The sequence below is a fragment of the Aplidium turbinatum genome, chromosome 9, assembly GCF_918807975.1.
Source record: "Aplidium turbinatum chromosome 9, kaAplTurb1.1, whole genome shotgun sequence".
NCBI lineage: Eukaryota > Metazoa > Chordata > Ascidiacea > Aplousobranchia > Polyclinidae > Aplidium > Aplidium turbinatum.
The window spans coordinates 7,469,471-7,494,891 of record NC_137480.1 but is presented as its reverse complement, the minus strand read 5'-3'; the positions used below and the strand labels follow the sequence as shown (position 1 = coordinate 7,494,891).

At 37.8% G+C, this 25,421-nt stretch overlaps 1 protein-coding gene and 1 pseudogene across 4 annotated transcripts; both read right to left on the bottom strand.

Moving 5' to 3' along the window:
* Positions 1-1,140: 1,140 nt before the first annotated feature.
* On the bottom strand, positions 1,141-24,170 carry LOC145777522 (dihydrofolate reductase-like). 4 transcript variants are annotated; one of them, XR_014290328.1, is made up of 6 exons: positions 24,058-24,170; positions 18,204-18,378; positions 17,548-17,655; positions 17,002-17,120; positions 5,156-5,384; positions 1,141-5,037 (listed from the first exon to the last, which is right to left on the bottom strand). XR_014290328.1 is itself a non-coding variant. In XM_082588921.1 (6 exons), the coding sequence occupies exons 1-5, from the start codon at positions 24,147-24,149 to the stop codon at positions 4,959-4,961; spliced, it is 573 nt and encodes a 190-aa protein (XP_082445047.1). In that variant the 5' UTR covers positions 24,150-24,170; the 3' UTR covers positions 1,141-1,861; positions 4,954-4,958. The 4 variants fall into 4 exon arrangements, 3 of the variants coding, with proteins under 3 accessions (XP_082445047.1, XP_082445046.1, XP_082445049.1); XM_082588921.1 differs by lacking the exon at positions 5,156-5,384 and having other exon boundaries at positions 1,141-1,861; positions 4,954-5,037; XM_082588920.1 differs by lacking the exon at positions 5,156-5,384.
* On the bottom strand, positions 11,862-12,807 carry LOC145777739 (protein GVQW3 pseudogene; annotated as a pseudogene).
* Positions 24,171-25,421: the final 1,251 nt, after the last annotated feature.

Below are 25,421 nucleotides of genomic sequence, written 5' to 3'. Positions count from 1 at the left end.
GTCAGACAACCTTAATATTAAAATTCATATAAATAAACAAACCATTCTCATACTTAAATATAATTAAATAATTAAGCGTTGAATCAACATAAAATCATCATCATCATCAACAGTATCATAGCCGATGCGGCCTTTGATGAACTAGATGCTCAGTTCGTAAATTTTTCTAGTGTTCCCTTTGTCGCGCAGTGTCCCAAAGTGTTCTTGGTTGGCTGATTGATGTATTGAAATTGGATATAAATGTTGTTCGTTGTCTGCCACGAGCACGTTTCCCGAGAAGGCGGCCGCTTAGACAGAGATTTTCGAAATCTTCATTTCTGATAATGTGACCGAGAAATTTGAGTTGCCTTTGAGTTATGTTGTTCAATGGTTCCTTGTCTTGATGTACCTGGTTTAAAACTTCTGCATTTGTGATGTGATCAGTATATGAAATCCTGAGCATTCTCCTGTAAAACCACATTTCAGCTGCTTCATTGTTACGCCTAGTTTCTGTGTTGAAGGTCCATGTTTCACAACCATATTGGAGAACAGACCACACTAACACTTTGAGAAGTCGCACCTTCAGAAGAATAGAAAGCTTGCGATCCAATAGAATAGGTCGTAGTCTATTAAAAGCGTCTTTAGCTAGGCCTATTCTTCTTCGTATCTCTCTCTTACATCGTGCGTCCGCTGTCAAGAGACAACATAAAATAGATCTGGGTAAAACAATAATTTATTGTAAATGTGTGAAAACCTTAAAATGTAAACATGTCAAACTCTTTGCAAGTTTTTGCGTTTTTTAATGTTTTATTTCTTTGTGATTTACACATTTTTTTGATTGTCTCAATTTGTTGTTTAGTTTGTCCCAATTTTTTTTTTCATAAATTTGTTGATCAGATCTCCTCAAATGAGGAAATTCCCTCACAAGTAGATTTGCAGTTCCGCTCGCACTCATCGCTGACCACGATTTGGCTATAGGCCTACCAGTGATGTAGCTACGCGTAGCCTATACAAAAAATATTGACGCCGTCAGCGTAAACGTTTGAAAAACCATACGCCGTATGCGTCAAAATAACTTGTAAAAAAAGTTGGCGGTGTCAGCGCATACACAAGCGTAAACTCATTGTGTTTGCTAGGCGCCAAACATTCACACGGTATAAACCACTCGAAACAAACAAGTTTTATTTTTTATTTCCACGAAGAAACACAAGCATCTGAAAGTGTTCATCTTTTTTAACAACTTTGATAGGTGGCAAGTGGCCATTTTTCGAATTTGTTTGATAAAAAAAAGCAAACAACAAACAACAGCAAAGACATTAAAAAGTATACGTTCACACTATACGTTAAAAACCGCGAAAACTTTACGGCGTAGCCTCAAGCGACAACTATCCAAAAAAAATGTGGCCGTAAGCGTTAGAGTAAACAAAAAGTCTACGGCGTAAAATTTGCGGCGTAGGCTATACGTACATCTCTGCTATATACCTACGACAATCACAAAGCAATGTAGTGTTACAATGAACGTCTAGGATTGTTTAAAACAACAGATCAAATAGTACGCCAATGTTTTTTTGAAAATCTATAAATCAACATGTTGCATATGGGTGTTTTTTTTGCTGAGACTTTTCGGTCATTTGTACGAAATGACTTGAAAAAATTCGGTCATTTTTTCTGATGAAAATATTTCCTTTCAAGTAGCTGATACAAACCAAAATTTGCACTTCCTGCCTCAGGGCCGGATTTAGCTGATGGGGGGCCCGGGGCACTTTTAGATCGGGGGGCCCCCCTGCAAAAACTTTTTCAAGCCTACGGCGCGAAAAACCACCTCTGCGTCTACAGTAGCATCAATCCAGCACTGCACAGCATTTTGCAGAAACTTCAAAGGCTGAAAGGAAGAAAAAATAACACAAAATCACATTTTTTCCACGTAGGGGGGGCCTTCAAAAGTCGGGGGGCCCGGGGCACCTGCCCCCCCTAAATCCGGGCCTGTCCTGCCTAGCTACAACATTAAGTTTCGCTGAGAAATGTTGTCGTGTTTCTCAGCGAAACTTTAAAACAGCGTTGTCGTGTCATTTTGACCGAATTGACTATATATTTTTTCGGACATTTTGACCGAATTGACTACCGTATATTTTTTTCGGACATTTTGCTAAAAAATCGGTCAATGACCGAAAAAAACCCAGGTGTTGCATTCGTATAGAAATGGTTGAAAATTGCAAAAAAGTCACATAAATATGAAATCCTGTTGAAAATATGAGCAAGAAAACTGAAAATGTAAAAAAAGAAGACATTTGAGCATTTTTGGGTGTCCTCGGAGGACTATTTATTTTTCTTCAAAAAAGAGAACAAATCCTCTTAAAAGAGGACATATGGTAGCGCTATACGTTTTACAACATCCGAAAATTAAATAGGCTACTAATGATGAATTATTTTACAAAACCGTAACCTAGTTTGTAAACGCTTCACAAAAAATTGTTGGGGAAAATTTACTATTATAAAATTTATTAGTAGGCTACTATTAGACGTAAAACGTTTGTAAAAGAAAATTGTCGGGTTTACGTATTTACAAATTAATAAACTGCATTTATTGTCTGTCTTTGTGGTTGCCGGTCAGCTTAGAGCACTATGCAAACTACGCGTTTATGGTACAGTATTTGCATAGTATTATGTTTCCCGCGAATTTCTCACAAGGTCTTTGTTTTTATCGTGATATTTTTGTGCCTTTTCTGACCTAAACTTGAAGTCACTGTGCAGTACAAATATTGTCAAAGCCACATCGCTTTTTAGACTCGGTCTTCATTGAAAATCTTTTGTGTGGTGCATCATTTCAAGTAGTGTCTTCCCATGAACTGTTACACAAACCACTAAGAACCAGGTTGATTATATACTAGAGCCGTTGAGTGGCTGTTATTGTATGCGTGAAATTATTAGATGCAGGCCCGTAACTAGGGGGGGCGAAGCCCCCCCTGCAAAAACGTTGGCACCCCCTGGAAAAAATTATGTTAAATTAGCTCTGTTCGCTGACTTTTCAGTTTTACACTCAATTTTCTTGTGTTTAATTGTAAACATTGTGTGTTTAAGGGTGTGGTAGAATCAGTGGCGTAGCCAGGGGGGGGGTTGCACCCCCCCTTTGTCACACGTGTGACGTCACGATATTGAGATTGATGCTTAGTCTAAAAAAAAATTGCCTAATTTTATACAAAACTGTATTAAAAGAGCGAGTTTTGCCAATACCAAACATCTCAGCCAGGAATTAGCAACAAGAAAACATAGAGACTTAGCTTTATTTCCGAAAAATGCCGAAAAAAACATGATCTTATCCTTTTGCTATGCCACCGGACAGCACCATTTTACAGGAATATTTATACCCACATTTTTGTTGAAAATGCTCTCAGAATGCACCAAATTCAAAGTAATTTTTCAAAATTTTCTGGGGGAGGTCCCCCCAGACCCCTCGCTGCTGGTGTCGCCTTTGGCGAAGACGCTGTCGGGCTTCGCCCGCCGCCCGTCAACATCCCCCCTTTTTTTTCTAAATTCCTGGCTACGCCACTGACTGTTTCTATGATAAACTAGTCTAATGTAAACGTTGTATTAGGCCTACGATTAATGTTCTTGCGTGAATATACCCACATTGTGTACAAACGTCGTTTTCGTACATGATTTGGAAGGTAAAAGTTGGGCCCCCTCTAGAATACTTTTTGCCCCCCCTGCTGCTCCAAGCTAGTTACGGGCCTGATTAGATGTCTGACTAAATTCATGCCAAAGTCGAGCAAATGCTGATTTCGGGAACCCTGCCGTTATTTACGGTATTTTTTGTTGATAAGTTTAGGCAGCATTTTTCCAAGATAATTGAAGACGTCGAAATTGTTTGTCACTTTGATTTAGCTTTGTCTGCATTGTTTATTCATTCTTTGATCCATTAGTTTGTCCCACTTTTGGTATAATTGGACAGTTTATAAATGACGGGTCTTCACAATAGCCGGCCTCTTGTACATTGGAGCAACGTATTCAGATGTTGAATCAATGATCAAGAAAGCTGATTTGTTGTTTGTCTTATGTGACGCCGAACATTATGCCTCGTCTACACTACAAAATATTTTGTGGGGTAGACGAGGCATTATCATCTTTATTTTGCGCTCTTTGAAACAACACACAGTGCACGGTGAAACAAATATGCAGGACATAACAAGTAGGCTACATTAAACAGCGAAGGGACATGTGGTCATCGAGTTAGGCTCCATTTACATTACACGTAGCAGCTATCTCATAATTTTGAGTGTATCTCACAATTACTGTTTTTCTCCGGCTTCTCCCAAAAGCATTTGCAGTGATACTTTTCTTCAATTGCATGTTTTGTCAATGAGAGCATTTCCATAGAACGTTTATTTCGAAACCAGGTTTTCGTGTCTTTACCCAAGGGAAGATTTTTATTGTAACGTTTTTATTCGTCAATGGATATTTGCGGGTTGAAACAACTGTTTTAAATAGTTTGTGGCCTACATAGCCTAGTATTTTGATTGTAGATTGCTATTCTTTGCAGAGCTGATAACGCAAAAAACGCTTGCTATTATTGTTTCTAATTAACAACTTTGTGATCACTAGCTTTTCTATTGTAGCATAAGAAATAACGCGTTTTGTGTTATTGAGGTCAAACCACAGTATGGAAAAGTAGACGATGCGCCTCACGGCATGCGCATATTGATGCACGAAGCAATTATGAGCTTATGGCTTGTTATCGCAATGTAATCCATATCACGCTTTGCTGGAAGTTAGCTAGAAATAGCAAAAATTCACCAAAATCTAGAATTTACAAGAAAACTACACAACTTTTAGCATTAAATTTAATATCATCAGATCCACCTGGCAATTTTGGGAAAAGTAAAAAAAAAACAAGTGCATGGAGAAATATGAGGGGAGGGCAAATCTGGCCTCCCTTTGAGGAGCAAAGTGTTAATTATCTTGCCACGTCCTAATTACATTATTCATCTCTGCTTGGCATACACCTCCACTTTCCACTTAATTCCATTCTCTTCTTGGACGCCTTGAGGAACATCAGGAAACCTTCAAGACACAATAAGTTTCAACTTCCTGTGGGCAACAATGAGAAGCGCATTATTGCAAAGCAGAATCGATAACGTGCTAGATATAGGTTACATACTATTGAGAATTCTCAACGCACCATTGAAAACCGTATAAACTGGAATGGACGCTTTGGTTTACGCCGATTGAGCACTTTACTGGAGACACCTTGTTGTTGCATCGCATAAAGCTCACTGCTTGAAGTTCGATAGCCTCGTGGTCATAGTGTATACCAGTGATTCCCAACGGCTCTTAGAGCCGCTTGCGCACCGCGGCTCTTAGAGCCGCATGCGGCTCCAAGCTAGCCTTCTTGCGGCTCTCATTGACCCCTGAAAATTCCACAAAAAAAAAAATCTAATTATAATAATTAGGGCGATTACTTTTTGATTTGTCAAAATTATTTACTAAGTCAAAATTGTTAACAAACTGCATTGTCGTGGTGTCATAGAGGTTGCACTGTCAGTGAACTTTTCATCTTACACCTTGTAGCCTACTTTATAGGCCTACTGTTGTGAATGGCCCATTGTCGGCTTATTGTGAATCATAAACCATTAAGTGAAATAATTAGGTTGATATGGTGTGGTGCTCAACACACCTCAAAACGTGTAAAATTTCTGGTAGGTCCTTTAAAACAGACTGAGAAAAGCAGTAAGTTATTGCCGCTATAAAACTGTGATAGGATAATCAGCAATTCGCTTAAGTTTTAGTACATTCAACCAAAAATTATGTCAGATCAGCCTTCAAAAAAAAGCACGTACTCTTCAGCAGGAGAATCGGGTCTTTCAAAGCGCTTGGGAAGAAAAGTATTTTCAAATTGAGGTAGACAACAAAGCGCATTGCCTTCTATGTCCTGTGGTGATAAGTAGTGTAAAATCTTTACATTGAGAGGCACTACAAAACTCATTCTACAAAATATGATTGCTACCAAGGAGAATCAAGGAAAAGAAAGTTGGAATCTCTTAAGTCGGCACGGAATAAGCAAACAAGGATGTTCAAGGTTAGTAATAAATCTGAAGGAAAACGCAGCTTGCAGGTGGTGTTACAACACATTTCCCAACGCTATCTGACCATCGAACCAATGGATCATTTGAAGCATACAGCAGACTTACCAGTAACTTGATTGATGAGTTCAACCGCCGCATTAACGGAATGAATTTATTTTTGCCAATGGTGAACATGTTTGCAAATCCTATTGCAGTTAATGTGGTCACTGCTTCTGATAATTTTCGATTGGAGTTGCCAGACATGCAGTCAGATATCGAGCTCAAACAATTATTTTAAAGTGAAGACCTACCGTACTTGAATTTTGGAGTCGATCGAGTTCCAGAGGGAAAGTATCCCAACTTGAAAACCAATGCCCAGAAAAACGCCTCTGTATTTGCATCAACTTACGTATGTGAAGCACTTTTCAGGAAAATGATCAGAATCAAAAATAAATATCGCAATCGGTTGACCGATGACCACCTCAAGCAGCTACTGCATCCTCTGCATTTGCGCTTCGCTTTGACAAACTTGGCTCAAAGCCAATGCCAAGTTGGACATTAAATTGATTTGCGTTATTTTTCTTGTCAGTGTTGCTATTCGTTGGTAGCTTTCATGCTTTAAAATTTTCGTTATAATTACTTGAATGTTTTCATGCGGCTCCATATGTACTCTGAAGTTTCAAATTCGGCTCCGACACCAAAAAAGGTTGGGAACCACTGGTGTATACTGTATGGTCATTCCCCTAAACACGAATTTTTTTTCTGAAACACGAAATATTTTTCATCACCCACTCTTTAATTCTGAAGATATATTTTTTTGGTGGTAATCCACTTCTAGCTACTTGCGTCTACCTTACAAAACAATTTATTTCAGGCGAAAATTCCATCAACTTCGGAAATACGGAAGAAAATCGTGATATAGGAGAAGGATTTTCGTGGAAGGGGAAAAATCCCTAATGCGTAAATGCGCAGTTGGGAAAATTCGTGGATACAACAAATCTTTCAATTGCACGTTTATTTTGGAATTAATTTGCTTCCATTTGACATGGTTAGCTCCTGCATACCTACTGATTATTTTCACATAGTTTCATCCGAAAAAAAAAAAAACCTTGGCGTAATGGATCCCGAAAACAATGTTGGTCTGTAGGAAAATATATATAAATTACCACGTATCCGCAATTTTCCTGATTCTTATTTATTTAGTGAAAAAATATCAATCCAAACATTTTAAAGACTTGAGAACACAATAGCAGTGATGACATTACCCATCAATTGATTGATTGAATCTTTATCTTCGGACTGAGAAAGCTTCTAGCAGAGCTTAATCCTGGCAGTTTCGCATACTTGTAGGTAGAAGCTTTGAATCACTGACGCAGGCCCGGTCGCCGAGATTGACAGAGTGAAGTTTCCGATTGTTGAAGTCTTGTTGCAGGGAATTGCCAGGTGAAGGTAGTGTAAATTTACAGCTAAGCGATGAGCCTCTTGATGTGTCCGATTCCAGTGATAACGCGACAACCTCATCCTTTGATACAGCATCTGATGATTCCGATTCTGACAGCTGGTTCTATCAAACAGACTTTGTGTTGCTCGCAGTATCCCAATTGTGAAATTGAAATAAATCTCGATATTGAAAAGATATCGTATCGAAAATTTGATATATCGCCCAACACTAATTTCCACGTGTTTGGGAGGTTCTTGCCTTGGAAGACGATCAAGGATGGAAGAGTTTCACCGGCAGCACTGCAAGAGGCTAACACTGTTGTGTCAGCACGACCTGGACCGGAGGAGACCTTGGCATATCCACAGCCTATATTAATATACTTGCATATATCAGGCATGTACTATGTTCCTGTTCCTGACAAATAAACCATTGATTGATTGACATTTGTAAATTTGCCTCCGGGGTCATTGCATTATAATTCATCCAGAAAATTGAAATTTTGGAACCATAGAATTTAGAATTGTCCCATTTTTTCACAGTTTAAAATGCTTGAAATTCTGAGTTACTTGGCACAAATTTTGTCAAAATTGGTTGAGCGGTTTTTGTTTTATCGCTATTTTAATGTTTGACCACCAGGTGGCGATTTTTTTAGTGAACCGCATAAAAATGCTCATATCTTGGGACCTAGTTGTCCAATCTTCATAAAATTGGTATCTATCCCCCCATTTTCAGGAGTGGGCTTTCCAAAAATGAAGGTTAAAATGAGCTAGGAATTATACTTTTTGTGATATAAACATTTGTAGTGCTTCAATTGCATGGCCGATTTCGCCATGCGGCCACATGTTTTTTTTAAAATTTTAATGATCATTGTTATTAGCATAGATGATATATTCCAAAAATATCTTTTTAATCACTTACAATTCACAACCTCATAATAAAAATTGTGCACAAAAATGCAAAATTTTATAAATAGTCAAAAACATTGGATTTTAATTTTTGTTATTAGCCCATACTGGGCGGTCCGCGCTCCCCCTCCCCCCCTTACTACGCCACTGTATGTCAAGCAAAGCATAGTAGTATAATATATACATTATTACACAAAGTGAAGGAGTCAAGACATAAAGATGAAGGAGTTTAATACATTGAAAGGATGTAATGAGCTTGTCCGATGTAGGAAATAATTATATCATTTTCCAAACATGTCTCGCTGCTACTGATAGGACAGTTTGCATAGTACAATTGCGTTACTTTAATTTGTCAGAAGTTACATTAAAGAACAGCGACAGTCTTAATAGTAAAGTGAGGTATATGCAACAATCTGAGCAAGTATGTACATTGTACAACACCCCACCGGTACATAACATTGCAAAATAAAGTCACACTCGCACTATTCTGAGGATATAACTACAAGTCTATAGGGTAAGGTCGGGGCCTATGAGCATATAGGGTTCTATGATCCACCCCTTTATTTTTTTAAATAAAAAGTTTTTTTCCACTCCGTTTCAGTCGAGATCTTTTCCTCATGCTTAAATGCATTTCTCACAATTCCCAGGACAATCTCCTCTGAGAATTCGAAGCGAAAGGAGAGTTTCTTTGTTTTTATGTTGAAAAAGTAAATTTTGAGGGGTTCGGAAATTTTACTATAACTTCCTAGTTTTTCAACAGATATTCAAATGGTTTAATTTGGTGAGAAGTAGTGTCCTTTTTAAAGGAATAATGAAAGAAGTGCACTATTAAAGTTAATAGTTTAGAGTCAATAAACGTGAACTTGTCAATATGGAGAGTTGGAACCTATGAGCCACCTTGTGTGCTGATCCTATGAGGCCGGCTCATAGGATCCTAGTTGGTGGAAATTCAGATCACAATTAGTTAATTGTTAGAAAGTTGTTTATTTATTTTTTATATTTAAGCTAGTTAAGATTATAGTAAATTGTTTATGTGTATTTTTCAATTTTTGTTTAACAGTTTAAGATACGTTTGTACAGTAGGCTATATCTTTACATAAGAAATTTCAAAAATTAGTTCACAAAACTGACCATCATGCCTCGAACAACTGCTAAAAAAACTCATCGTGGTAAATCGCTGTTCCAGTTTCTTCTGTAGTCCACCCATCACTACTGGGTCAACAAAAAAAGTGAAGGGAATTAGAAAAATTTCGATTGACTTTTCTGCTTTTGACCTTGTGTAAATAGCCTGAATTAATAGCCTATATTCGATGGATCGATTTTGTAAGCTTGTGATCATAAAAATGATGGCACGGTTGTGGCATGCTTAATTTGTTTTATATTTTCTAGGCCTATATGATCTGTCACTTATAAAAAAAATGTAGGCCTAATGTGATTATTAGAAATTCTTATCTTTTTATTTAAAAGTTGTGGAAATCTTCCAGTTTCATGATCACTTAAGCCTTTATTTTCAACTTATCACGTCCAATTATCTTGTAAATGTGTTGTTGTGTATTCATGTAAATGTATTCATCAATGTATTCATGTAAATACGTTTATTCTTTTGATTGTACTGGTGGCTCATAGGACCCCACGCGTTGGATCCTATGAGCCACTTCAACAAATTTACATTTTTTGCTCCACATTAAAAATCTGAAAAGATACGAATTTTCTTTTTGGTGATTCAACAGGTTATATCACAAGTTATGCTAGCATGAAATATGAGTTGAAAATATTCAGAAATAAAAAAGTTATGGGGCTAAATCAAAAAGGGGGATCATAGGCCCCGACCTTCCCCTACACTTCTGCTATCATTTCTGAATTGGAATATATAGGCTTTGTCTGCACTGATCATTGTAAAATTACATACATACATCATTGTAAGATTATTAGTGCCAAGAAGTGTACAAAACATTAAAGATAGTTTTAAGTGACTTTCTGCAATAAAATACAATTAAAAAGGATTCAATAAACCTATAGTTTTGCATGCATAACTAGTGCAGTAGTGCATCCCATTTTGCATTTAACATTATGTGACACTGGACAAAATATGCTCACTGCAGAGCCATTACAACATGTGAGGGGCAACAATCGGAATGAATAAAAACGCAAGAACAAGGGCCGCCGCCATGCATGTAAATAAACCGACAACCACGGTTTCTACCATGTAGCTAAACATGTGAGAGGCAACATAAATTACTATCCAATTGAACACGGGTTGTCATGCATGCGAATAAACTTTTAACCACGGCTTCTAGCATGTATTGTACAGTAACTAAGCTCTGTGAGAGGAAGCAAAAATATAAATACAATACAACAACCCTAAATAAATTACAATACAACATAAATACAATACAACATAAATGAACAAAGGTTTTTTGCACACTTGGACACATAGAACAGCATGCCATTATTGTAACATTAGTCAAGACCTAGACGGCAATTTCAGGCAATCAAACCCAACATAATAGAAGCCAATCAATGCTCATCTTGAATGCAAATGAAGCGACGATTCACAGTTTCCATGTTTGGAGCCGAAAATGTGTATATTCTGCCAGTTGTAGTGGAAACTGTCCAAAATCATCAGGATTGAAGAAATTCAGGACCAGGCACTGTGCTTCCACGCTGGAATCTTTGTTGAGTATTTCTTACTGGCACCAGTTCCTCAGCTTTTATATAGAAGAAAGTTACACTTGTTATAGCTTCAGAGCAGTATTGATAGGCAGCTGCAGCAGCAGTCAAAATTTGGTTAGCAGCTGGTCTGCCTAGGCTTTCGTTACTCAGCTTCCTTTTTACTATTCCATCAATCCCGTCACATGGAAATTTACCATGACTTGTGGCAAAAAATGACCACTCTTGAACAAAGATTCCAGCGTGGAAGCACTGTGCCAGAGTGTGCCTGGTACTCGTAGATACCATTAATTACTTAAGTTCAAGTTGTATTGGTTCTTTCAGTTTTAAGCGCGTATCAGATGATTCACAATTTGCTAGCAGCCTAGTACACATTGTTTCTTCGATGCAGCCCCAATGATAAACATCCAAGATGTAAGTGTCATGTCTTATGTAGCATGTGTTTATGACGGACAGTGGTGGGTTGGGCTTGCTGAAATTGTGGACAAAGAAAAGAATGATGTTCTAGTCAATTTTATGCATCCTTGTGGCCCCTCTCCATCTTTCGATTGGCCTGGCCGTGAAGATAAGTGTTGCATGCACATTTCTTCAATCATGATGATTTTGGACAGTCCTTCCACTACAACTGGCAGAATATACACATTTTCGGCTCCAAACATGGAAACTTTAAATCGTTGCTTCATTTGCATTCAAGAAGAGCATTGATTGGCTTCTATTATGTTGGGTTTGATTGCCTGAAATTGCTGTCTAGGTCTTGACTAATGTTAGAATAATGGCATGCTGTTCTACGAGGTCCGGCTAAAAAGAAACGAGACTGGTGAATTTTAAAGTTTATTAAAACCCATAGCAAGTGAAGTTCACTTTGAATACGAAGTACAACTATAATGTGACCTCTAACGGTCACCTTCAAAATATTCGCCATTGGCTTCCATGCACTTTGTCATTCTTCTTGACCATGTCCTGAAGCATTCTTCAAATTCCCTTTTTTCTATTGATTTGATGTGTGCTGATTGGTGAATTCACAGTTTTCCATTGCCGGCTCTGTCTTTTTGTCTCAGGATCGTATTGAAAAATCCACGATTCGTCTCCTGTGATGACCCTTTCTAATATTGTTTCATCTGCATCAATTTGTTCAAGAATGTCTTGACACACGTTCAGACGACGAGCTTTCTACTCTTGTGTCAAGAGCCGTGGAACCATTTTGGCACACACTTTTCGCATGCCCAACTTTTCTACCAAAATGCTTCGGACTGTTTCTTTGTCAAGACCAAGTTCGCCAGCCATAATTCGAATAGTGAGCCGGGGGTCACTGCGAACCAACTGACGAACCTTTTCGATGTTTGCATCTGTCTTAGAAGTGGAAGGTTTTCCTGATTTGAGATCATCATCCACATCCTCCCTTCCCTCCACAAATCGCTTGTGCCATTCAAACACTCTTGCTCTCGACATGCAAGAATCACCATAAGCCTCACGCAGCATCTTCAAAGTCTCTGTTGCTGTTTTTCCAAGTTTAACACAAAATTTGATGTTGATTCTTTGTTCAGTTGTCATTTTGCAAAATTGAAAACAAAATCACTTTATTCAATAAAAAAGTGTAATGGAAATTGTTAACAGATACTTTACCACCTTCACTTCACTCTCCCTAAAAACAAACGCAACAATGTCATTGTGACAACACATCTGTTGAACACTCAACAGATGTTATGAAACTCTGTGAAAGCATTGATTCGAGTGAGACTTTTGTATTACGCAGTCTGTGGTGTCAGTCTCGTTTCTTTTTAGCCGGACCTCGTATGTGTCCAAGTGTGCAACAACCTTTGTTCATTTATGTTTTATTGTATTTATATTTTTGCTTCCTCTCACAGAGCTTAGTTACTGTACAATACATGCTAGAAACCGTGGTTTAAAGTTTATTCGCATGCATGACAACCCGTGTTCAATTGTATAGTAATTTATGTTGCCTCTCACATGTTTAGCTACATGGTAGAAACCGTGGTTGTCGGTTTATTTATATGCATGGCGGCCCTTGTTCTTGCATTTTTATTCATTCCGATTGTTGCCCCTCACATGTTGTAATGGCTCTGCAGTGAGCATATTTTGTCCAGTGTCACATAATGTTAAATGCAAAATGGGATGCACTACTGCACTAGTTATGCATATGCAAAACTATAGGTTTATTGAATCCTTTTTAATTGTATTTTATTGCAGAAAGTCAATTAAAACTATCTTTAATGTTTCGTACACTTCTTGGCACTAATAATCTTACAATGATGTATGTATGTAATTTTACAATGATCAGTGCAGACAAAGCCTATATATTCCAATTCAGAAATGATAGCAGAAGTGTATAGCCTTGTAGTTATATCCTCACAATAGTGTGACTTTATTTTGTAATATACTTTCTTTCTCAGATTGTTATGTATTTCTTAGATTGTTGCATATAACTCACTTTACTATTAAGACTGTCGCTGTTCTTTAATGTAACTTCTGACAAATTAAAGTAACACAATTGTACTATGCACACTGTCCTACCAGTAGCAGCAAGACATGTTTGGAAAATGATATAATTATTTCCCACATCGGACAAGCTCATTACATCCTTTCGATGTATTAAACTCCTTCGTCTTTATGTCTTGACTCCTTTACTTTGTATACTAGTGTTAGTGTATTATACTACTGTCCTATGCTTTGCTTGACATACAGTGGCGTAGTAAGGGGGGGGGGGGAGCGCGGACCGCCCAGTATGGGCTGATGAATTGTTAGTGATTAAAGTGGAATTATTGAAATAGGAGTCAGTTATCTACGTCAATATTAGCCTTGAGAAGAAAGCTTGACTACAGTTCTGCTCATAAAATAGTTGTAATACAAGTAGTGGTAATGAAATCTAAAGTCTTATCCCAAAATTCAAAAAAAAAAAAAATCCAATGTTTTTGACTATTTATAAAATTCTGCATTTTTGTGCACAATTTTTATTATGAGGTTGGGAATTGTAAGTGATTCAAAAGATATTTTTGGAATATAACATCTATGCTAATAATAATCATCAAAAAAATTTTGAAAAAAATGTGTGGCCGCATGGCGAAATCGGCCATGCTATCGAAGCACTACAAATGTTTATATCACAAAAAGTACAACTCCTAGCTCATTTTAACCTTCATTTTTGGAGAGCCCACCCCTGAAAATGGGGGTCTGCTACTATTCGGTGAGTCCGATTCGGTGAGAGCCTTTTTCGGTGAAATCCTTTTTCGGTGAGAGCCCTATTCGGTGAGTTTTTTTTTTTAAATTATTGCGCGCCGTAGCCTAATTATCATTGCCGTTATAGGGTTAGGGGATAGAGGTTAGGGGTTGGGGGTTTTTGGGGTTGGGGATTTTTGTGTTTTTTTTTGAATTTTTGTTTGAAAATTATCGGGTACCGTAGCCTAATTAAAACCCCAAACCCCCTAACCCAAAAACCCCTAACCCAAACCCCCAAAAAACCCAAACCCCCAAAAACCGCAAACCCCAACCCCCAAAAACCCCCACCCCCAAAAACCCCCAAACCGCCAACCCCAAAAACCCCCAACCCCCCCAAACCCCAACCCCAAAAACCCCCAACCCCAAAAACCCCCAACCCCAAAAACTCCTAACCCCAAACACCCAACCTCCAAACCCCAACCCCAAAAACCCCCAACCTCAAAAACCCCCAACCCCAAAAACCCCCAACCCCAAAAACACCCAACCCCAAAAACCCCCAACCCCCTAACCTCTATCCCCTAACCCTATCCCCTAACCCTATAACGGCAATGATAATTAGGCTACGGCACGCAATAATTTTAAAAAAAAAACTCACCGAATAGGGCTCTCACCGAAAAAGGCTCTCACCGAATCGGGCCATTCCGGAAAATGAGGGGATAGATACCAATTTTATGAAGATTAGGCAACTAGGTCCCAAAATATGAGCATTTTTGTGCGGCTCATTAAAAAAATCGCCACCTGGTGGTCAAGCATTAAAATAGCGATAAAACAAAAACCGCTCGACCAATTTTGACAAAATTTGTGCCAATTAACTCAGAATTTCAAGCATTTTAAACTGTGAAAAAATGAGACAATTCTAAATTCTATGGTTCCATGGCCTGGATGAATTATAATGAAATAACCCTCCGGCTCTGAACACCCCCACACTAGCCTGTATAATATACATGTTTAAATAAGTTTCTACATTCTCTAATGCATATATCTGAATTATATTTGCATCCTAGGCAAAGGCTAACTCTTCATTACACTTCCATACCTTTTCCATGACCAGATCAAAACGGATATAGACGCTCTTGCGCAATGGTAAAATTGCTCGAATGCGCGATAATTACTATCGCCATCTAGCGGTTGCTGTTTTGAACTTTTATTTGCCACATGGCGCTAGAGTATTATTTTCCGATTTCATTGATGTTTCAATGGCAATTCTAGGTTCACCAGAAAAGATTTAACAGCAAAGTTAGTGCAGATGCTCAGAAAGTTTTCAATTTTATTAGGGGAAGGGTTTTGGTACTAGGTCAAACATTTGCTGATTGCTGAAATCTGAAAAGTGGTTTTGGTCTAATTTTTAGTGCAGAAATAGGGATAGCAATCTTCTTGCCTGTGCCATTTCAGTTTTTGAGTTTGAACAAATATTAGCCTGTTTATTTTGAAATTCGTGTTTGCGGTAATTTTACCAAAAATTCGTGTTTGGGGGAATCACTTATATATACCATTATACCTACTGCACTGATGAGGTCATTTAGGTCGAAACAGTGTGCCACTGTCTGCAATTAAACATTAGAATGCATTGTTTAAAAACATTTTAGCCAACAAGGAAAGTGCATAATCTTTCATATCTTTTTTTCAAAAGCGTAACCTCGAATATTTTGCTGGCAACCCTGAAAGTGTACCTGGTATTTTTTGTTTGACAAACTGAAGGCAGAGAGCAGAAGTTATAGCAACGTGACATCCTGAATTTATGCTAAAAGTTCTCAACCTTTCCACTATTGTTATCCCTAACCTTGTCAAAGCCAAATTTTATCCCCACTAGCTAGATGACGAGTTTCTAAGAGAAAGAAGTACACTCCCTTCTCTAACTATAGACAGACAAAACAAAGTAGCTTCAACGGGTTTAACATGTTTTATTACACAAACAGACCTAACATAAATAAAACAAAGTCAAACCTTTTCGACACGTATTTGTGTTTTCATCAGGAATTACTTTAAATCTACAATATACATCAATAAAACATGTTAAAGACGTTGAGTTATATTTTTTGTCTGTCTATGATTCAACAAAGCAAACTCTCTATCAAACCTTTATCATTCTTTAACTATTATAAAATAAATACACAACTAAGTTACATAACTGCAGACAGTGCACACCGTTTCGGCTTTCCGGCCTCCTCAGTGCAGTAGGTACACTGGGTAATGGGTATAGCCATGGAGATATATAACTCCGTGTGACGTTTTCCCATTTGTAGAACCTAAGCTCCAAAAATGGTACTACCGCCAACCTTGCCAATGTGCTCAAACTGCAAGCAGTGAGCTTTGGGCAATGCACACTAATGCACAGCAAGGTGCCTCCAGTAAAGTGCTCAATCGGCATACGCCACGAGCGTCCATAACTGCAGACAGTGCACACCGTTTCAAATGCTTTTTTAGATGAAAATGATACTCAGTAAAACTTACAAAAACATGGTGTTTGCGTGAAGAGAAGCAGATAACTTTGGATTGTGCATAAGTACAGAGCTAAGTTACTTTTTCTGGAATAATCATTGTAGAATAAAAATATATCTAAAATTATAATATTAGTTATAATTATATATAGGCTAATACATAAAATTAAATTATCATTATATAAAATTATTATAATAATTATAAATCTAGAATTTATTGTAATATTAATAATTTATTTTCTTGTGAAGTTAAGCAAAAGCTGAAATCTGCTTACTTTTCAATAGGCATAGAAATAAACTCGTTTCCAAGAACAGGAAAGAAAGTGTCACATTTGAAATCCGCAAATATCCGAGTCAAGAAAATACTTCCACAATATGGCGAGTCTTTAATTAACTGAAAAACAAAATTTCTGAAAAAACATTTTTCGCTGGTCCTGAATCTATATGAATTTTTTCTGAACAATTTTCCCCTCTTAATGGCACCACTAGCTGGTTTAAATGGACCACCCTCCCACCAAAAATAGGGTTTATGATTATACGTTTTAATTTTTTTACAATCTTCAAGTGTTTAGCGAAAGGTTGATTATTTTTTTTAGTTTTTAAAATGTAGCAGTTTTTCTAAATTAAATTTAGCGAAATGCAGTGGCGGTGGAAGGGCAGTCTGATGACATATTTTTTTTGGTTAAATCTGTTCTTGAAGTGACACCATTTTTCAACAGCACAACTTGAATTTGCAAAGTAATGAGGTAATGATGCACCCTAACATGCACGGATTGCACGCATGCATTACAAGTTACCTTACTAACATCATCAAAGAATACCTGGTATATATAGGAACCGCCAACATTAAAAACTTCATGTATTTTGCCCTTCCATTCATTGGACTGCAACAATTCCACCAACTCCTTCAGTGAAGACACAACAGCATCCTACACATTAAGAGACTAGAGTTCAATTAAAACAAATGAACATGACCTTACAAGTTGCAGAAGTTGACCAATCTTGGACACTTCCCTGGAATTAACAAGTATTCCGGTGAGACTGCTTTTAACTTATGGGAATTGGAAAATGATTGATACCAAATGTTACATAAGATTCGGCTGTGTGTCGGCTGTATAGTTGAGTGGTGAGAGCCCTGGGACAGCACTCAAAAGGACGCTGGTTCGACACCGCTCAAGAGCATGTGGCTGTGTCTTTGGCAGGTCGCTTAAAGGCGTGCCTGAAGTGGACACGAAGATTGGCTTCCTTGCCTTCCCATTCACTTAATCTAAATCTTCAACCAGCCGACGCAAGCCTGGATATGACAACAACATGTCACTTATATATTTTTTAAAACATAATTGATGTTTTAAAGATGAAGGACACCAATAACACACTGCTGTTTTCATTTCAATCGGCCAAGTATTCCTTTCCAACCAATATTCTTTTATATGATTTACTTTATGTACATTGTCAAAAAAGTATAGTGTAAACTTACTGCTCCATCACACTTTCTATCTGATGTGCGGCTGAGTACAAAATTGTAACGATTCTTTAATGGGTGATTTGAAGGTGACAGAGAGTCCCAAGTTTTACGTCCCATTATAATTGCATTTTGTTTGCCTTTAGGAGGATTTCCGACAGTCAAGTTGGCAAAATGCTTGTATTCGTTTCTGAAAAAAACAAATTGACATAGCTAGTTAGCTACGGTACTCAACAAAGTCTTGTACTTGCAATTGTGATAAGCTTTGTTAATTAAACCAAATAACTTAGCATTTACGATATAACAAGACAACCTTAAGTTTATAAATCTAACATTGACAAGGAATAAGAAAATTAGATGTGCCAAATTGATGTCAGACAACAACTACTTCACACAGCTATCTACACATCGTAACAATATTTCTCAAAAAATACAGATAGACATTATAATAGGTTATGTAATATGTATGATTTCACACAACCAAACTTGAGTGCCTTTGCATGTTAGGCTTCTGCTAGTAGTTTTAATAAACCGGTGCTAAAGCTATTGCAGCATGTGGTTTTTCACTCGTTTCGATTTCGAACCCCATAGCCACTCGCCCACTCTATTGTGTATTACATTTACTTCCTTTTTATTTATAGCCATCACACTGCTAGTCGTACTGTGTTATAGAGGTCAGTGCTCGTGTTTCGATAACTTCCATGCCTGTATGTGAATATATAAGTTGCTTCCATTGGTCTGTTGTAGTTCATCTGTGATGGCAGTGTGCTGTATGATGTCACAATGAGTTTTGAAAAATATTTTGAGCCAGTCTGCACTCTATGTATTGAATGCTCTTGACATTATAGTAGGGTCAATATGCTGACCAAGACGAAAAAAATTGCAAGAAAACGTTTTTTGGTGTTTTCCAATAGTTTTGGTTCAGAGAACAACATATCAAAAGTTTTCCAAAATTCGAGCGTCACAAAGGGTCTAAATATTACGTAATTCAAGATGGCCGCCATTTTACCGAAATACTCGTGTATAGGTACCAAATCCAAAAAAACACTGATTCTTAACCAATAAAAATGGCAAATTTAACTACAAACTGCATTACTCCCGTAATCTTAACAGTTAACACCAGGGGTTCCCAACCTTTTTTACACCGTGGCCCCCTTTGAAAAGTTTGAAAAATCAATGGTCCCCCTATTTTTATCAACCTTTTGAAAAAATTAAGAAACGTCATTTTAATTAAAAAACTTGTTTATACAGTAACCGGTACCGGTACTTAGAATGATAAAATGATATAAATACAACACACAATAAATATGATAATACATTAATTAGTTATTAGGCCTACATATGCAGTTAATGTGATGGTTGAGCTTGTTTTTGCTGTGACATTGTCTTAATTTCTGGTTTGGTGGTGGAAAGAGCAAGCCGCAGGTCATATTGAATATCCTTGTTGAAAACCCACAGATTTGGGCAAAATGTACTAGTATTTTTATTAAATTTTTATTTATTTTTTTTGTTATATAGTGTTGGAGTGGACTTAGAGATAATAAATTAAAAAAATTATTATTTTTCAAATGTTTCCAAGGCCCCCTTGAAAATAGGATCATGGCCCCCAGGTTGGGAACCCCTGGTTAACACAGCACTCTAACGTTCACTTTTGACTTCATCTATTACATCATCATGACGTTTTCACCTATTTAGGCTACACGAATATTTACAATTTTAAAGTATTTGGAGATATATAATAGTAAAAGAATACGTGTGCGAAAGATTGACTTACAGAAAACTTAATCAGTTTGCCTCATCTCCGATGACATCAATATGCCAATGTCTTCATTTATATGTTGTTTATTCACACTTTTCCATCACTAAATACGTTCAAAGAAGACTTTGATATACCAGAACTCACGAAACTATCTTATCAGGAGTGAGTTATAAATCAGTCATCAGTATCTTCTAGAATATGGGTGCATTGTTAATATTTGCACAGTTGTCGTCCTGGTAAGAACCACATGCCCTTGTACACTCAAGTTTATACTTCTTACAATCGCACCTGAGTGTATTGCACCCAGTTGAACAATTACAGTGAACCATTTTTAGTAGAACGTCAGGAGCAGGGTTTTTGTCCGTCATCACTGGTAATAGCTTATCCCCTTGAATTTTCCAATCCCATTTTTCAGCGTCCATTTGAGTACTTAGGCCCATCCATGCCATCACTTGCAAGTGGCAGCGTAATGAATGGTACTTCAATGCATATTCTGTCGGCGGCAACTGCTCAGGCGTAACAAATGTGCTTGATGTCACAACTTTTTTGCAAAGATAGCCATCACGTAATAATGCAAGCGAGTCAGATGTTGTCCCATTAAATAGTGATACTAAAGCCTTACATTCAGCACTTTCTACACCTTGTTCAGAGTGTGGTGCACAAAAAATATTTGAGCATGATCGCAATACAGAGTCTCCCTTGATAACTTTTTGAAACACTGATTTTTTTCCAACACCAAAGATTCTGGAAGATGTAGCACATTCTGTAAATGCATGAACAAACAACAGGTCAGTGCAGACCAAATTCCAAAGTAAATTTTTCAGAACTCTGATGTTGTGGATAGTTGGCTTCCCATTGTCTGATCGGAAGTGCAGATCTTTACAGTCTACATCACCATAGTAGAGAAGCAGAATGAGGAGATCTGTATCCTCTCCAATGAGCGTGGTGTTTCTCAGTTTAGATGAATCCACCGTTGCTCGTACTATGTCTACATCTGCATCCCCTTCTGCTTTCACAACATAACAGTCACACTATTTTAGTCGAGTTGATATCATATCAACGAGTGACTGCTTGTTGGTATCATTTGACAGGAAGTCTTGCTTCACCCAACAAATTTGGTAGATTCGGTCACATTGACTTTCTAGCAGCAGATGTCTTCCGTCTTTGGTGTGCGTTATTCTTTGTACTGGGCCCTCCATAAATTATACATCGCAAACGACAGTTGCTTTACCATACAACCCAGTTGTGAAAGATACGTAATCATCCACAATTGAACTATATGTGCATCCTTCTGTCCATTTCAGTCGATGTAAGAGAGGACCCCCATCTAGGAGGACATAGTGCTCTGTCTTTGATGCAGTCCGAAGAACAGCACTTTCCACAGAAGCGGCATAGTTCCGTATTGCTTCCAGCAGGGCAGGTTTGTCTGGCTTGCGTATTAGATTTTGAGCTTCAAACAAAGATGGTGAGTATGGGCAGAGTTCGTACTGCATCACTTCATCCAAGCTTAGGTCTCCAGACTGCGACGCAACCATAAACCTCTGAAACAGGAGTGATGGTTCTATCAATCGCTCATCTGCAACCTTGATTGCCTTCGCAGATGCCAATGTTTTCACCTTTGTGTTCCGTCTATGTGAATACGAAAATATCAACTGGCCATCCATTTTGGCAACAATTTCCATACCAATAGCAAAAAGGTTGTGTACATTCATGTCAGCGCCAGCGTTCATCCCAGTAATGATATTGCGCAGTGTGATCTCATCTTTAAATGGCCTATAGAGTTCGAGTGTAGTAGCCAGTTTAGTCCGTTCTACTGTGTCCCTTGAAATTCTTGCTGAAGTTTCCTCTTTGGCTGTTTACTGCTTGTATATCTCATATCACAAAACTCTTGGCATAGCACAGTTGGCAGATGATACAGGAGACGACATCGTCCAGATGGTCCGCTGATGTTCCGTCATTCCACTGCCTCATGTAAGCCCCACAGTACTTTTGAGTGATCTCATTAGCGTCTGTTCGATCACCAAGTCGCAACCTAGTCCAGCCCACAATTTGTCACTTCGCCGAATGACATGGTATTCTTGCATGAACATCTGAAACACATCAAGGTGTTCAATCTCTAAGAGAGTAATCGTTTGGAGATATAGGTAAGTTGACTTCAGATAATTTGGGTGGACCGCGGCAGCAAATATTGGCAGAGAGTCGGATATGGTATGGAGATGCATTTCCCATGATCCAGTGCGATCGGCCTCGATAATTTCTCGGACAATTCCGAACATCCGCTGATAGTTCAACCAAAGCTTGCTAGTTTTCGAAATTTCAGACAACGCGTATTTCTTTGCGGAAACTGAACAAGCAAGCATATCCGTGCACGCTGATCTGGATAATGTGGCGACATCTATAATACCTTCCACAGTTTGTATAATTGCTCAAGTTTAAGCAGGCAAATCTCAAACTCTGGGTCACATTCAATGATCTCTGAGATAATTTGGTTGGTGAGACACTATGGTCTACTAGGAGATGTCCTCAAAGCGCACGCTGCACAGCCTTTCCCTTCATCATGTGTACCACAGCATTCTCGTCATAGATTGTTTCTAGGACTTCCTTCAGTCCACTTCCCTCCATCAATGTCCTGATGGTACCCAACATATTCATGAGGGGTATGGAAACTACCAAGTAACAAGATAATTTCTTTTAGTGGACTTGAGTCTTCAACTTCATTAACAATTTCAGAAGCCTTCCAAAATAATGGCTGATCAAAAGTTACAACAGGTGGAATGTTGTGCCTTGTTGCGAGCTTACAGGTGAAGTCAAGTGTGGCTAGAATACATGTTTTGTCGCCGGGGTACATATCGATCATTGGTAGGAAGAGAACAGATGGTTGACCTGGATGTTCACGCCTACTGTACATTGTGTTGATCATTCCTTAATAGCTAATCTTCTATAGCATTATATAATTTCACGTTTCCACAGTGTAGCTACCTGTCTTGTTCAACTTCACTAAATTACAAGTTTTGTTCCATATTTTAGTGTCTCAGACCTCTAAAAAGCAGTTTTTTGGAAATATTTCTATTTCTGAAGAAGATAGATAAGACTTCACTCTTACAACAGATAGAAACTTTGCATTTCTGCATCTTTTAAGACCAGTTTCACCTTTCTACCATAATTGGTTCAAAAGTTACGGCAATTTTATAAATTTGACCTTTTCGTGACCTTTATCGGCCCCGAGCTCGACCAGTTTAGCGGGCAACACCCCCAAACCAGTTTTAGGCTATTTTCCAGGTTTTTGGAGGGGGATTTTTTTAGAAAAAAAAATTTTTCAGTCCACCCTAGTAACAATCGCTCAGTGAAACTGCTTGCTTAGAGGCGGCTATCTCTTACAGGCATCATGACATAATAATGACGTCATAATATTAATTGTAACACAAGCAAAATCTATCTATATTCTATTATAATGGAAAAATAACAACACTAGACACTTATTTTATGAATTCATTGTCAACAAATTATAAATAAACAGCTATGTTGGTTCACAATTGACAGTCCAGAGAGATTTTTTACCTGCAATAGGCCACTTTTTGTGACGTCATATTTCAGACTTTGTGATGCTCAAATCTTGGAAAACTTTTCATATGTTGTTCTATTGAGGTTAAGCCAAAGGAAAAACCAATAAAACGTTTTCTTGCAATTTTTTTTGGGTCAGTCCATATATTTCCTATTTTGACCCTACTATTAAGAGATGGTGCAGCTCAGATTACAATATTGATCTCCAACTGGTCAAAGACATGAGGGCAGTAGAATTCTCTCTGAAGTGCATGCCAATGTATACGGTATCAGTTAAAGTGTCAGGCATCCATCTGCACAAAACAATCGCTTCACCAGTGGTAATCATCAAGATGACAACACCTCTTTATGTAAATTTTAAAGCATTTTATTGTTTTACGAGAAGCTTTTAAAGTTTAAGGAGTTTTAGATGTACTGAAGAACAGGTAAACCAAATTTCTAAAACTGCTATTTTAACAGGTGATAATAATCAGTTCTGCATAAAGGTTAACAAAAGTGTTTAACCAAGAATACTATACACTAAGTTTAAAAAATATCAACATACTGTACCGCAAATGCCATGGAAGTGCACCTTTGTATCCAATTCCCCAGTTGTTACAACAAGCAGCAACACTGTGTATTTTAATATTTTCAAGAACCATATCGAAAAAATTCCATTGATAAATAATAAACTATCAATATGCCAGATAACAAAATTTTGGAAACAATTATTTTAAGAATTTGCGATATTTATGACAGCATGTAGGGGGGTATGTTAAAATTAAAAAAATTTCAGTACCCCCAAAATTATGCCACTGGGTGTAAAAAAATATATTATAAAAAAAAATTTCGGTGGCCCCTCCGGGAACTTCCCGCTACCGGGGGGTCTAACAAGCGATTTTTAAAATGCATGGGATTTGACACTTAACTTTTGAACCGATGGCCATAGAAAGCTCGGACTAGTCTCAAAAGTTTTGTCTTGAAAAGTTAAGATAGGAACAAAACAGTTTCAGAAGTGTCAGGTGTATAGTTTGGCCCGTACAAGCCCATTTTGGCCCAAAATGACCCATTTAGCCTACCGCGATGGATGGTGCAAAATCGAAAATTTGGCAATAATTGGCCTTAATGAGTTGGAAATAGGCCTAAAATTTTAGATTAATAAGCTATGATAACGTTGCAATATTTTTGCATGAGTCATATATGCCTGACTTGACTGTGCTTCAGGCACACCATTTCCCGCAAACATCAGAGTGTGTTATTTCTTTTTCGTCAATTGATATGTTTAAATCGACTTTACCTAAACCAATAATTCTCAGCTCAATTGATGTTTGCTTGCAAGAACACTGTAATAACAAAGTTAAGAGCTTGCTTGCTCTAATCCTTCAACCTTTTGCAAAAGGCTTGACAACTCAAAAAGGGTCTCTGTTTGGTTTTGGTCCTGCTGCAAATGAGGACACAGGATCGCTGTTGAAAATTGGATCGGCAAGTGAGGATGACCTACAGAAACTGGATAATCTGCCAGTTCACAACCTAGGTGAAGAACGTAGTGCCAGATTAGTGAACTACAACATAAATATTTATGGTAAAAGAAATCTTGATCAGTCTCCAGAAGTGTAGTTCTCAATAAAAGCACGGATTTACTTGAAAATATTCAGAAGATTGACAAAAAGAAATGGGAAAAACCAGTACAAACAAGACAGCAAAAAAATTAGACTGCAATGGAATGAAAAGATGAAAGCTTATGAAGAAAAAGGTTACTCTGAAAAAGAAGCTCTTAATATCAGAGCAGAGCAAAGTAAACTTGCTGATTTAGATTTCCTGAAAGTGCAAAATCCACCAGGGCCTTTCACCACTTCTGAGGAAGTGAGTGCTTACCTTCAAAGCGATGCTGTAACACAGTGGCGTAGCCAAGGGGGGGTTTTGGGGGTTACAAC

What these genes read in the sequence shown, in the direction of transcription:
- LOC145777522 (XM_082588920.1), bottom strand. Translation starts at nt 24,149, where the DNA reads ATGGTTCTTGAAAATATTAAAATACACAGTGTTGCTGCTTGTTGTAAC. An exon ending in GCACTTCCATGGCATTTGCG is followed by an intron (nt 18,379 to 24,057) that starts GTACAGTATGTT and finishes TGTTTTTTTCAG; the next exon opens with AAACGAATACAAGCATTTTG. An exon ending in ATAGAAAGTGTGATGGAGCA is followed by an intron (nt 17,656 to 18,203) that starts GTAAGTTTACAC and finishes CTTAATGTGTAG; the next exon opens with GATGCTGTTGTGTCTTCACT.